Here is a 15,196-nt window from a genome sequence, read left to right on the forward strand (position 1 = left end):
GTATGACACTTTCTATTATAACCGCGGTATAAAATACAAAACTAATTAGTTTCTCTTTAAAAGAGATGATTCTTTAAGAGAGATGGTAGGTATACAATAACATAGTTTTATATAACACAACAATACATAACAAAAGTCCTAGATATTATTATATCGTATATTACAGGGGTTCCCAATCTTTTTCAGCTCGCGGCGCAGTTTCATGTTAAGTTTTTTGTCACAGCGCGGCGCGGCGCCCTACGCTGGGTGCGTCCTATTACTACTACTGGGTGCTACCTAGGCTATTTGAAAAGGAAACAGTCGATATAGGTGCCTACAATACAAAAATAGAAATTAGGTTAGTTAGGCAATCTTGTAGGTATGTCATTTTACGACGCAATGTTTTTGATCGATTCGAGCGCTCAAAAAAGGTACTCGTGACTATAAGCAGATCGACTCACGGCGCCCCTCCACACTTTCTACGGCGCACAGTTTGGGAACCCCTGGTGTATTATATTAGTTTCTACATTGTATAAGGTATAAAATATTTAATGACTATGATCAGAGGAACATAAAATTTACTGTCACAAAGATCGTATGCCAAGTTATGTCGACTCTATGGATGTTAGTGTTCGCTATTCCAATAATTTTGTTGTTTTGCGTAGTAGCTTGAAATTTTGGTACGTTTTTATTTCATTAATATAGAATGATTTTATGTGTGTTGAATAATAATAATAACACCAATTAAAATAATGTTTACGTATGTTCTTTTGAAGTTAAGGCCAAGAACCTCTCTCTCGACTATTTCCGATCTCTCTCCGGCTCGCCGATCTCTCCGGCTTACCAAGTTATGGTTTAAAAGTAAGAGTAAAAGTATAACAAACAGGCAATGAGTCACTGTGGAATTTATATTAGCAGAGCATATTACTCGTATTACGGTTTATGTTAACTAAATGAAGGAAAGTTAGACAGAAAGATGTGATACATACATAACTATTACCCTTATAACCTACACTGTTGTGCTCTATATATAAAACATTACTTTCTGGGGAACATTATAGTAAGTGAATGATGAATGCTTTTTATAAAATGATGAATAGCACATTCGCTAGATGCATTAGAATTTTAGATGCACTTACTGTGTCACAACACATGGCAGATAGGGAAAATGATCGATGGCGGTCGTAGCTTTCTCAAGCGAACCCCAATCACTCATAATGTATGATGTAAACTAGTTGGAGAACGTGGTTTCACTCGTGATACCCGGGTATATAGCCCATGTGCCCATTATCACTACATAGTATAAAATCGTTTTTCTTCTGTTCGTTGACTTCTTTGACTTTCTACGCAATGAGTATTGTTTAAATTGATAGAGTGATTCAAGGGGAAGGTTTATATATGTAAATAATGTGCGTAAATAATTAAAAACGTTCAAAGCCGAGGTTGGAATAGACGTATCTCTATATAAAAATTCTTTTCGATTAGTTTAGCATTGCGTAAAAGAGTAACCATCCATCTTAAAAAACTTTCACGTTTATAATATTAGTAAAATAAGATAATATTTAAGGGTATCATGGTCTTTTAATAGTTCTTAAGCGATGGGCTAAATCAGCTATATACGAAATCATAACTATTTCTTGATATTAGTATAAATGACTCGCTATAAAATAAATTACGAAAGCGACAATGGGTTGTTTCTATGTTGGTAAATCGTGACCTTCGTTATAGTGTTAGACATTGCGTGTTTGATCGATTGTTTTTTGTGTAATTAAACAGTTAATTATGAGATTAATTTGTTAAATATCAGTGTCAGGTGTTCTTTGGTAGGTACCTAATTGAATTACAAAATAATGGAGAAAAATTTTAATACATAATAAGTTTTGGATTTCACATCTAAATTGTTTTTTGAATAAATATAGTTTACCAAAATTTCAAGCTTATTACCAGCTTTTGTAGTTTCATGTTGTCATTAGTTTTGTCTTTTTGCATGTTTCCCGCATTGTAGATAGCTCATTTGTTTTGAAGTTATAATGCAAGTGTTGGTTCGTAGGTTGTGTTGTTTTTTTTTGCTTTTTTAATTAAGGGGAAGATGGATGATACTGCGGGGATTTGTTTCATTTGGTAAGTATTTGAAAAAACATCAACACAAATAGCTCTATTTTCTAGAGAAAATATATAATTATGCATCAATTATTTTACACGATTCTACGTGGTAATAAAATTTCAACTAGGTATTTACAAATATTATAATTTTTCATTTATTATTATTGATTAATTTGCCAATATTTATTTTAATCTCTGATTAATCTTAATACCGCTATAAGTACTTATCAAAAATTGAAAGTAAATTTTAAATTTCTTAATTAAAAGTTTAAATTAATCTTACATTAATTAATGGCATTACAGTAATAAAATAAATTCAGATATGTATTTGTATTTATCTGATTTCTTTATTACTTTCAGTTATAAATTTAAATCCATAGATATTCTATATTCCAATTGTAAGAAACCGTATTATAAAATATTAGAGAGGAGTTTTAGAAATTTTCGCCCATATTGTGTCGAATCAATTGGTGATTTAATTAAAATACATCACGCTATGATACGAACATCTTCTTGTTTAGAATTAATCGATTGAACATAGAGTCAAAAGATTTCAGGTTCAATTCGCGGTACAAATTGACAAAATAAAGAAAATATGTTATTTGGCATGATCAAGAAGGCTTATCACTTATTAGTGCGTAAAGAAAATCGATCAGTGAAATAGATGTTTCTTCTGTAACTTTATAAGTTATAAGGTAAAACGAATACCCTCGGGAACACGGGACTTTTCAACTTTATATGGAACTAAATTTCCGCCCGCGGCTTCGCCCGCGCTGTCAAAGAAAAACCCGCATAGTTCCCGTTCCCGTGGGATTTCCGGGATTGCGTCATTTTCCCGGGATAAAAAGTATCCTATGTCCTTTCTCGGGTATCAAAATATCTCCATACCAAATTTCATGAAAATTAGTTCAGTAGTTTAGGCGTCATTGAGTAACAGACAGACAGACAGAGTTACTTTCGCATTTATAATATTAAAGTATGGATTAAAATATAACAAGCAACAGGTATAAGCGACCAGTCTACGTCAAAAATTGTACAAATACAATTTTCGTTAGTGTATACGTATCTACAAATAAATGAAAGTACCCTCACATAACTGTTTTGAATATAACGCTACTTATTTATAGGTATTATATTTCAGGTATTTTGTTAATTAGAATTACAACCAAAATGACATCAATATTTCGTGGGGAAACTTAAACAGTTATATTGTGTTATCACACGAAATTTCATGAGAATAATTGTTAATTTTAATGTTTATGAAACAATGACTGGAATTTATAATTATAATCATTTATTTATTTATTATTATACCTTTAAAAGCGATTAAGTGTAAGTATTATATAATATATAATTAATTGTATTTTTATTAAGCAGGTAAAACCCTTTTTAATCTTGGTTCAAATGTATAGGATTCATTTTAAGTCACTTTTTGACTTTATTTTATATGATGTTTTAACTTTTAAATAAATATTTAAAAAAAGTTATCGTTAGGCAACAAGGTAATTTGAGTAATTACAAACTTCTTCTATTAGAAATCATCAAACAAAAATATCATTATCTAGAAGCAAAATATTAATAACTTTCAAAGTACCTTTTTGAAAATTAATCTCGCGAAAAGTTCGAGCTAAACCAATATTAAACAGCCTCTAGCATCTAAACGGAATTTTAAATTGCAGCTCAAAAATAAAGTGCATTTTCAAACGAATTTCAGCACAAAGATGTTCACAGAAAAATCTTTACACAAGTTTCTTTTTATCAAAAGTTGAGCCACGTTCATCGGAGTTTACAGGAAATATAGATTTAAATCTTACTATTTCTAGAACTTTGTTTTACTTTGTCAATTTATATTCTTAACTAATATAGCATCCACGGCAAGCAGACCAGTCGACGAGAGGCTCCTATACTAGTGGTAGCTCCGCTCCACACTCATCCTTTCTCGACAGCTGTATAATCTTATTTACTCCCTCCTCCTTGTACCAATATTAACTAGCAGCATTTCACAGCATCACTTTTATTATAGGGCATTAAAACCGCTGATATGTTTCATCGGGAAGATGTCGTACCTTGCTGGGGGCATGGCGATCAGCATCCGCGGCAAGCAGGCCAGTCGTCGAGAGGCTCCCATACTAGTGGTAGCTCCACACTCATCCTTTCTCGACAGCTGTATTGTGTATGCGACGCGGATGTCCTCCGTGATCGTGAGGAAAGAAAGCATGGATAATTATGTTGGAAGTACGTTGTGTAATTTTTTAGGTTCATTGGTAAAGCTGTGGGTTGGTTGTGTGGGTTTTAAAGTGATGGTGGAAAAGGGTTATGGGAGTATGTGTATTGGTAATTTGGTAATAGTGGTGGAAATATAGAATTGGTGATGGTTTCTTTATGGGTTTTATGGTAGTGGTATATAATGGTTGTTAATCGTGATGGTGACGTTTTGGGTTGTATAGTGGTGGGTTTGCATGATTTTCAGTTGGTGATAACGTGGTGGCGGTTATGATAATTATCTAACTTTTAGAAGGTCACCAGTTTGGTGGTGGTATCATGGTTTTTGGTGGGTTCGTCTGTGTGATTATGTGGTGAAAGTAGATAGTAAGATATGATTAAGTTATTGTTTGTAATGTAAGTTATTTCAACGATTTATAGATCTCATTTAAATTAAATGCGTCCAACATCTTCAACTGTTATTCATCTTTCCTCTTATGCATATACTTTCCCTGAAATATATAGGTATGTACTTTACTTGAAATTAATTTAATTTTTTCATCCTTTTTCTTTAAATCAGTCATCTAATCTTTCTCCCCATATGTTCTTTCTATACCAATTTGTAAATTACTGTATAAAATACGTACGATAGTACCGTCTAGTGGAAAATAAGACAATATATGCGCCGTCACGTTCTGAAGAGTCCATGGCGAGGTTTCGTCACAGAGACATGGCCATGTAACCCTTTTATGGCTTATGTTACACAAAACATTTGTATGCAGTTCCGATCAATTTCATTTTATTCATACACGTGTTCTAAAAGTACTAAGAAGTTAGTTAGACGTACAATGTAAAACTACTTCATTAAGTAGAGCGTACTTCGTGGAAGCTTATTGAAGTCTTAAAATAGCATTTAATCTTGAGCATTTTATTATGAACTCTCTTTAAAGGGAAATTTCATTTTCCGAGCTACTTCAATATGCACTTGTATACCGAGAATTTTCATTTCTAGCTCCGAGGAAAATATCAGGATTTAATACACTTTTATGATTAAGTAAATATTTGAAAGAAATTTCTAGAAGGTACATCTAGACTAGTTTCTAACTTAATGTTTATCGATATTTTTACAAAGTAATATAGGATAATTTGTTGGAATTGTTCCCAAAACGACCATTAGTATCAATAAGTTACATTACCGTCAATTTTACGTAAATAACAAATACGTCGGTTGTTCTCTCAGACATGTTTGATGACCATTTCAACGAGAGTTATTCATGGTAATCGTGAAGTAATTATTGTTTTCAATATACTACTTTACATTACTACTTTTCAATACAACTATTACTTGTTATTTTATTGTACTTTTACAATATATAAAGGAATAAACATACAAGTTTATATCTATATAGAGATGTGATTTATTTTAAAGGGTTACAAGTTACCAGTTCTGAAAAAATTCTTTCATTATGAATGCTTACGAAAGAATAAAATGTAGTAAATTTGCTTCACAGTACGAGCACTTTATTAAAGAGCAATGCAATTTCAATGTTCAAGTTTATAATTGGACTAAGATAAATAAAAAAAGCTTTTAAACGAAATTGTTGAAATACAAATCTCTATTTTGTTAGTTTTTTAAAAATGACCTCGATGCTTTGATGCAATGCACCTATTTGAGATATTTTGTAGATTAAATAAAAATTTGTCATTTCAATTGTTTTTTTTTTCTAAAAATATAAAGAATAATTATCAAGAGTAATCTTTATGTTATTTATGTAAGTAGTAGCGTTGGAGGTATCTTTTAGCCTTCTTAAAAAAATATTGCTTGTCGTTTAACAAGTGGTAGTTTCTTTGGAAACCTATATCAATGGTGTAGTAATATAAACACGATTTTATAGGCTTATTCTAATGAAATTACGAGTGGGGCTTCGGATCGGCAAGGTTCGAAGTGTTAGGTCATAAGATAGAACTTCACACACTTCGACAGATTACAAAATAATCGTTTACATTAAAGCGACGTAATCTATATAAAATCGGATAATTTTTACGTCTATTTTCAGAGTTCCGTATTATATAACAAAGCCTCCGCTCTCCGTCTCCAGGCTGTATCTCATAAACCGTGATAGCTAGAAAGCCGAAATTATCACAAATGATGTATATCCGTTTCCGCTATGACAACAAATACTAAAAATTAAAAAAAAATATAGTATTAAGGGGGATACCCATACAATAAATGATTTTCTATTAGAGATGTTAGTACGGAACCTTTCGTGTGCGAGTCCGACTCGCACTTGGCCGGTTTATTCTTGTATAAAAATAGAATATTTTGATGAGTTTTTTATAAAATCCCGTCCAGATTGATTAGCTTTTTCGAAGCAAGCCAAGCATATTTCTTATAACTATACTTTAATAGCTATATACTTATTATTAATTTTTTATTTCATTATTCAAAAGCAGAAACTTCAATTTCATGATTTGTATAGCAAGATAATGCATAAATACGGTATCATTAGATTAACCCAACGAATCCACGTTTTTTTCAGATAACGGTTATAAAAGATACGGTAATAGACAATCTTTTTAGCAAAAAAGTAACTTATATCGAAGCCGAGGCTTCTTAGTATTAATAACAATTATGCTATAATTAGTTCCCAGTATTACTTTCACATTAAGATGGTCTAATAACTAATTTATGATCAATGTCTAGCCGTCTAGAATGCAATTAAGCTCTTTACATTTTATCATTAGGGTTCCGTACCAAAAGCGTAAAATGGAACCCTATTACTAAGAATTTGCTGTTCGTGTGACGGTCTGTCTGTTGGCACGGACATAAATTGGATGGGTTCATTTTTTTGCAGTTACTCTTTAGATTATACCTACGGAACCTTAAGTGTCGCGAGTCAAACTCGCACTTGCCCGATATTTTTTTATTGGAGTGCAAAATGATGTGCGCTTTTTAAAAATATATTTTAAGCCCCTTGTACGTGAGGATTAAAATATATTGCAGAATATCGTGAAAGCATTGAAGCTATAAAACTGAATGTGGATTTTAATTTTGCAATGCATGAAGGATTATAGAATATTAAGGCGGAAAATATTTTCTATCTAGCGCTATTTTTAAACGAAATTCGTAGGTGTATGATGTAGGTATAATAGTAATGAAGCAATAATTTTCGATGAAATATTCTCTTCTTATAACTACGAGATTTATAATTTCAACGTAATAACGATTTTTTTATTATTTAACGTTTTTGAAGTGAAACTTCTTTATCGGGGTTGGACAAAAATTTAGTGTAACGTTTTTGCGTTACGCTGTAGGCGTGATAAACATTTTTGCGTTAGGTACGCGCCAACTTTTTCTTATCCCTAAGTTTCACTTCTTACGTGTGTACTCTAGTACACGCACACATTTTTTTTTAAACTTCCTGTGTTTCTGTACGTCGCGTAGCGTAAAGTTATGTATGAATATCTTTATTTTTCTTTCTTTTATTTACATCTTTCTTTCAAACTATTTGCGTTACTTCTGTAATATAATAAGCCTTTCAGCCTATATTTGATACACTTTAAGATATGAGGATGCTACAATTTCAATAAAAATTTATATAATTCAATAAAGAACTGCGCAGGTAAATATTGTGATATTCTGTATTCACGATCTTTTTTTGTTTTGTTTTTAATCTTGTACGCAATGGATTTTTATATTGCTTTTTTGTAGAACGCTCATAATTTGCATGTAGGCGTATAGTTTTAGGAGCTACCTTTATATTGGATAATGTGTATTTTACTATAGAAGCTTTGTAATATTTTTCTACACTGTTAGTAGTTATCTAATATTGCATTCACTATAATTTTAAAATAAGATTTGCACTGGCTCGTTAGACAAAATACATATTTAGAATAATTATTATTCTTATAAATTGAAATAATTATTGTTATCCTGGCTGACATATACAATGATAATATCTTATGAGATATTTATTAAGTTTTAAATGCAATTGAATTTTGTTTGCTGTAAACTGAAAATATTTTAATTTCCAAATACACGCGCGTAAAATCAAACAATATAAAAATTTACTAAAATAAAAATAAAAAACTTTACAGAATTGATAAACTACACTCAACCTGTATACGTGTGGCGAGATGACCCCAACTCCCGTCAGAACACCATCAAGGAAATCATTGAACGAGCCACTTCGAAGGAGGATTGGCCACAGGTATACTTAGTAAAAAATAATTAAATATTTTTGGAAAAATTTTTCCATAATTACACTATCCGCGGTTACTCCTTTTAGCAATATTTATATGATGACTTCTTTTTAATCGTCGTTTGCCGTTTGCCGTTATTCAACCATTTCGTAGATTATCTAGAAAATATAGACAACCAGTTTTGTGTTTGTTTGTCTTATTATACAAATATCATAAACGCACACTGATGTTTACACAAAACGTCTATTGCTATAATATTTATCGCATTATGAAACTCGTTTCCAGGTGCTAATATTCCCAGAAGGTACGTGCACGAACCGTTCTTGCCTCATCACGTTCAAGCCGGGTGGATTCTACCCGGGCGTGCCTGTACAGCCCGTGGTGATTCGCTACCCGAACGCTAAGGACACCGTCACTTGGACGTGGGAGGGACCTGGCGCGTATGTAACTTATTAACTTGGTTTCTGACGATGTGTTAAAATAATTTTTGTTATTTTTATTCAAGTCATGTAGGTGTGGAATCTTCGTTACTTAAATCAATTACCATAAATACTGTTAATTTTATCACGATGAGTAGAAAGTGTCCCGTTATGTTTATTTTATAAGTAGGTAATTAGCAAGAATTGAACTTTATTTTAACAAATTGCTTAAAATAACGTCGCGGTCGTACAATGCAGCCAAGTATTCAAAAAACGGCATCTTAATAAATTTTATTGAAATATCTTGGCTAGAACTTGGCTTGACATGTTCCATCTAGATGGCAACCGACCTAATAAAATATATTCTTATCCTACCTAAAATTTACTTGATTTCACATTTCCATTGCACAATGCACATAAATATCACAATATTGTGGTGTTAAAATATCATCGTAGTCTCAATTTATATTTCACCTATTATATAAAGTCACAATTAACATTTCAGTCTAAAACTGCTCTGGCTGACGCTCACCCAAGTGCACAGTTCGTGCGAGATCGAGTTCCTCCCGGTGTACTACCCCACTGAGGAAGAGAAGAAGAACCCGAAATTATATGCGAGGAACGTTCGAGATGTTATGGCTAAGTAAGTTACTCAAATGGTTACGTAGGGTCTGTTGCACCCGTCGATGCTGTTATTGATAGTTTATTGAACACTTTGTGAAGTTAATTTTCATATACATATAATATATCAAGAAAGAATTTGAAGAATCTAAGCTTTTTGGCGCGTCTTTTAATGAGATCTATTTGGAGAGGCTTTGTATTTTCTTAAATTTTGCTAGTCAACAAGTTTTCCTACAATATTGAACTATATTATTAATACAATTAAAAATTACTGTTAATTTAATTTTCTTCACCACTCTGGACCCTGGTTACATTTACCATTATACATAGGTAAAATCCACTGATAGTAAAAATACTTTTTAAAATACATATAAATACAAGTCTTTTAAAACAATATTTTCAGAGCTCTCGGTATCCCAGTGCTTGATTACACATACGACGACTGCCGATTGATTGCTAAAGCGAAGCAGCTTGGTATACCATCTGCTGCTTTTATACGAGAAATCACTGAACTACGAACTCAACTCAAGTAAGTTTATTATAATTACAATTAATGACAGAAGATGGCGCCTTTTTATTTTGTGACGGTATCGACCAAACCTTGTTTTTTTATATTTAAAGTAGTGTAAACCAAGCTCACTATGACATGTACATTGTATACTTCTAAATAACTACTGTCTGAAATATTTATTACTAGCGGTCTTATATTATTAGCGGCTTCGCCCGTGGTACATATTTTGCAATAAAAGGTAGCCTATGTTCTGTCTCAGGATCTAAAGATTATCTGTGCCAAATTTCATCAAAATCGGTTGAGAGGTTTATGCGTGAAAACCATACATATATACATACATAATTACATAATTTTCCTCTTTATTAGATAAGTACACATTTTTCTAATTCAGATAGATGTCCATTGTTCATATTGAATATTTGTTGAATTTTAAATGAAAGCGTAGAAGAAATTCGATTGCTTAAGCGGGACCGCGGGTGCCCGAGAGGCTAGGCGTTGCCCCGGTATGGCGAAAAGATGCGGGTTCGAATCCATGCAAGATCGAACTTCTTTTATTCTTTAAAATTTTTCAATATTTATTTTAATTACCTATATTTCATTTACGTATCGCAATGTTTGTTACTAACATTCTCCAAAACCAAATTTTTTATGAAATTTTTATATGCATATGGGTAGGTCCAAGCATCGGCCAATATCTAACACCTAGCCATATCTAACGTTGGCTAGATCAGCTAGAAATATCTATATAATTTCACACTTGAGTCTCGCTTATTCCTGTGTTAATTTAACCAATAAATATTACAGGCTGGACTGCACAAACCTAGAAATGGAGTTGATAAACGACGAAGGTCTGCAGAGCACAACGCGCTGGCTCAACCGGGAGCAGTTCGCGCTGCGGCTGCGCTTGGGGCAAGTGGACGCGCCGCTCACCAGACTGTATCATATCTTTGTGCAAGTTAGTGGTACAAGTATCTGTGTATAATGTCTTGTGCAAGTTAGTGGTACAAGTATCTGTGTATAATGTCGTGTGCAATCTAGTGGTACAAATATCTTCGTATAATATCTTGTGCAAGTTAGTGGTACAAATATCTTCGTATAATATCTTGTGCCAGTTAATGGTACAAGTATCTGTGTATAATATCTTTGTGCAAGTTAGTGGTACAAGTATCTGTGTATAATATCTTGTGCAAGTTAGTGGTAAAAAATATCTTCGTCTAATATCTTGTGCAAGTTAATGGTACAAGTATCTTCGTATAATATCTTGTGCCAGTTAGTTGTACAAATATCTTCGTATAATATCTTGTGCAAGTTAGTGGTACAAATATCTTCGTATAATATCTTGTGCCAGTTAGTTGTACAAATATCTTCGTATAATATCTTGTGCCAGTTAGTTGTACAAATATCTTCGTATAATATCTTGTGCAAGTTAGTGGTACAAGTATCTGTGTATAATATCTTTGTGCAAGTTAGTGGTACAAGTATCTGTGTATAATGTCTTGTGCAAGTTAGTGGTACAAATATCTTTGTATAATATCTTGTGCCAGTTAGTGGTACAAGTATCTTCGTATAATATCTTGTACAAGTTAGTGGTACAAGTATCTTCGTATAATGTCTTGTGCAAGTTAGTGATACAAATATCTGTGTATAATGTCTCGTGCAAGTTAGTGGTACAAATATCTTCGTATAATATCTTGTGCAAGTTAGAGGTACAAATATCTGTGTATAATGTCTTGTGCAAGTTAGTGATGGAGGTACCAAACGACGAAGGTCTGCAGTATATAGTCGGTATACTGAGCGCGAAGGGACTTGATGTTTTGCATACACTGATCACGTTAAAAATATGTCAAAAATGCTTTTTTTGCAAAATTTTGCTAATTTTTTCCTTTAAATCCATGTTTTCTTCTCTAGCTTCGCGCAGCCGGTATATACCGCGTCACTTATGTGAGCATTTTTTCTATGAAAACATAATCTTAAACGATAGCTTACTTGCGGTTGGCAAAGTTGGGCAGGTTGCTTATTAGGGGTGTACACTGTACACATAGAGTTTTAAGAATTCTTAGAAGTCTATTTGAAAAAAAAAAACGCTGGAATTTTATAAGTATTTTTACGTACTCAGCGTATGCAAATTTATAATCTCCTTTGGGCTTAGTATACCGACGGTGGGACATCCTGTGTGTACCGAAAGATTAGAATAAAATTGATTGCTCTGGAGGGATATCGGGTGGCCGAGTGGGTCAGGCATTGCCCCGGTAAGGCGGAAGACGCGGGTTTGAATCTCACCTCGCAATCGATTTTTTTACAATAAATTCAAAATTGCATATTTATAAAGCATTTGAATGCTATAAACGTTAAAAATAAGTATCAAGATATCTGACTTTTCTGCTTGCCAGGGAGCAAAACAAACTTGACTATGGATCGACTGTTTCTGTGTAAACAAAAATGATATATTGACATTAAACAACTAATTATATTATTGCAGAACCCGATCGGTATGGTGCACTTCCCGGACTATTTGCTCACGGCTGCATTCATCATACTGCAAAATGGACCGCTATCACAGTTCGTGTACTATGCATTTAAGGTTGTTGTTTACTTTATTGTAAATTAAATATTTGTCTGTATTCTGTGCTATTTAATGCAATTAATTTAGATTATTTGTTATTATTATTCTATTGATTTATATAAATTTATTATTGTTTCATCGATTAATTTATATTCTGATTTATCTGTTAATTTGTCTCTTGATTTATGTCGTGATTTATCCCTTGATTCATACGATTTATCAACATTTTGCAATTTGAGCCGGATTTGAACAAATCGCTGCGCGTTGTTTGATGAATAAATACAGATTCATTTATATCTTTGTTCTTTGATTTATACATCGATTTATCTATTAATTTATCATTTATACATTGATGTATTTTTATCTAAAATTTCCCCACATTTTACAGATCTTTGACCCAATAGGCTCCGGTCGTCTAGACATGAACACATTTGAACAAGTTGCGTCCCGTTGCTTCGGTCATAATCCTGAAGAGGCACATAATGTATTCCGCCATATTGTTGGCGATGAAAAGGGACATTTGACTTATGGTAAGTGGTTTAAGAAAGAATGTAAAAAATATTATTTCAGTGGGAAAAGAAATAATCTTTCTTGAATAATTTTATTTTATCGTTTATTAATTATTTCATTCAATGAAATAAATTTTGTGTTTAAAAGTTTGCATGTATAAAAGTTTTGAGTTAGAAAGTTTACATATATGCTATTAGCTTATGGTCAATGGTATCATGAGGGGTATACATATTAAGCGCTTTTTCCGATAGTCATAATCATCCTTAAAATGTTTCGTCTTCACAATATTAAACATTAATATTAGTATGACGTATAAATCTAACATGATGATTTAAAATTTCAGAACAATTCATCGCCTACGCTCAGTTCAAACCGGAATTCAGCTACCTGTTCGCTCAGGAAACCGCTCAAAAGACGAAAGTCCAGTGAGATTCGCATATTCCCACCGTTTGCAGCGAAGTGCCATAAATTGACACTTTGAGGTGGGACATTGGGACTTCAGCCTGTTGGGACCTTCAGACTTCAGTCTGATGGGACTTTCGGACTTTAGTTTGTTGAGACTTTGGACTTAAGTCGTTTGGGACTTACAGACTTTAGTCTGTTAATAATTCGTACCCAATTCGTTTGGGACGTATGCACTATAGTCTGTTTGTACTTGCGGACTTAGCGTCTAGTTTTGATAATGACTGCAAAATGGGACTTTGAATTATTGGTGTCTTAAGCTAAGTGAAATTTATGGACTTTGACTTGAAGTAGTTTATCTACTAAATAGATAAATGTCATCTTAAACGCCTATTTAAGTAATATAGAAAATCATATTATGTAGGTCCTTTTTAGTAGCATTATGATGCATTTCTTTAAAAAACATTATAGTGTTTAAATAAGGATGCAATATAAGTCAAATTAGGAATATATTGCTCAATTTCTAGATTTACTTCTGTACTTAGGTTGTATTTTACATAATACCTGAGTATATATATGTCAGCTCTAATCGCAGTATTGAAAATTATTTGTAGTCATAGGACTTTAGATAACTTAGTATGTATGTACTTTCAATTACTTTTAGTAATGTCATCTAGGAGTAGAAAATTAGGCAATTTTAAAGTACACTTTATACTATAATTTTACATAAGTGATGATATTTTAGTTTATAGTGTGGACAATATTATAGTTCAAGTACCAGTATTTCTGTGTATTAAAGTAGTTGTTTATAGTTAATAAATGGACAATTTATTAGTAATTATTGTAGTAGAGTGGTAAACGCCTCGATATCTCACTCAGAATATTAGTGTAACTTATAGTGCATAGTGTAGTATTATAGTGTTATTTTAATGTCAATTGGTATATTTAGAGTGCAACTCTAACACACAGTTGTCTAACATTAGAAAAATATTATTAAATAATTATGGACAGTAGCAATTATCATTATAAACTTCATTTGATTTACAGTGATTACTAAAAAGTAGTTTTAGTGTGATACATCAAAATTTATAGTACATTAGTGTTTAGATGACACTATAAAATTCTGGGACACTATAATGTGTGATACTTTATAGTTCAAGTGAAAGCAAAGTGTTTAAATCAGTTTATAGTGCATAGTACAACTTTAAGCCAAGCTATAAGTGATTGTGGAATTAAGTTAATAAAAAGTATTTGTATTAATAATATTAAAATTCTTCACCATCGTCCATCCGATTTTAGAAAAAAAATTGTGAATCAAGAAAATATAAGAGTTTGAAACTCTTACCGTCTTATTACAAAAACTGAGACCTAGTTTAAACCAAGTTTATTTAGCCATAGTTTAACATTACAGAGGTTTAAACGTCTTGTCCTCGTCTATAGTTTAACACAATTTTTTTTATAATAGCACTTTTATTTAGACCATGGTTTTAATACGTTTTACTCGGTTTTTAGTTAGTCCATGTTTAGTAATAAGGCGGATATTATTAGTATATCTAAGATTATTAATGTTAAATAGATTATAAGATTTGTAAATTTAAACATTTGAGTCTATGCTCCAAGCTTAGATTAAGGATTGGTCTCCGCGCGCGCTACGACTAGATACCGCCGGCGTACTCGAAAAAT

The 15,196-nt window shown here is 32.3% G+C and overlaps 1 protein-coding gene across 2 annotated transcripts in view; it reads left to right on the forward strand.

Annotated features, from left to right (window-relative positions):
• Positions 1-14,829, forward strand: part of LOC123694416 (lysophosphatidylcholine acyltransferase) — a 46,332-nt gene extending 31,503 nt beyond the window's left edge. The window contains exons 3-11 of one of the 2 annotated variants that reach the window (XM_045639849.1): positions 4,106-4,317; positions 8,383-8,495; positions 8,773-8,927; positions 9,412-9,549; positions 9,931-10,056; positions 10,843-10,993; positions 12,518-12,619; positions 12,990-13,131; positions 13,455-14,829. In XM_045639849.1, coding sequence (XP_045495805.1) covers positions 4,106-4,317; positions 8,383-8,495; positions 8,773-8,927; positions 9,412-9,549; positions 9,931-10,056; positions 10,843-10,993; positions 12,518-12,619; positions 12,990-13,131; positions 13,455-13,540 — 1,225 coding nt within the window. In that variant the 3' untranslated portion in view covers positions 13,541-14,829. The remainder of the gene's footprint in view (positions 1-4,105; positions 4,318-8,382; positions 8,496-8,772; positions 8,928-9,411; positions 9,550-9,930; positions 10,057-10,842; positions 10,994-12,517; positions 12,620-12,989; positions 13,132-13,454) is intronic. The other variant, XM_045639848.1, reaches the window with a different exon arrangement.
• The last annotated feature ends 367 nt before the right edge of the window (positions 14,830-15,196 follow it).

Source organism: Colias croceus, chromosome 9 (assembly GCF_905220415.1).
Source record: "Colias croceus chromosome 9, ilColCroc2.1".
Classification (NCBI taxonomy): domain Eukaryota; kingdom Metazoa; phylum Arthropoda; class Insecta; order Lepidoptera; family Pieridae; genus Colias; species Colias croceus.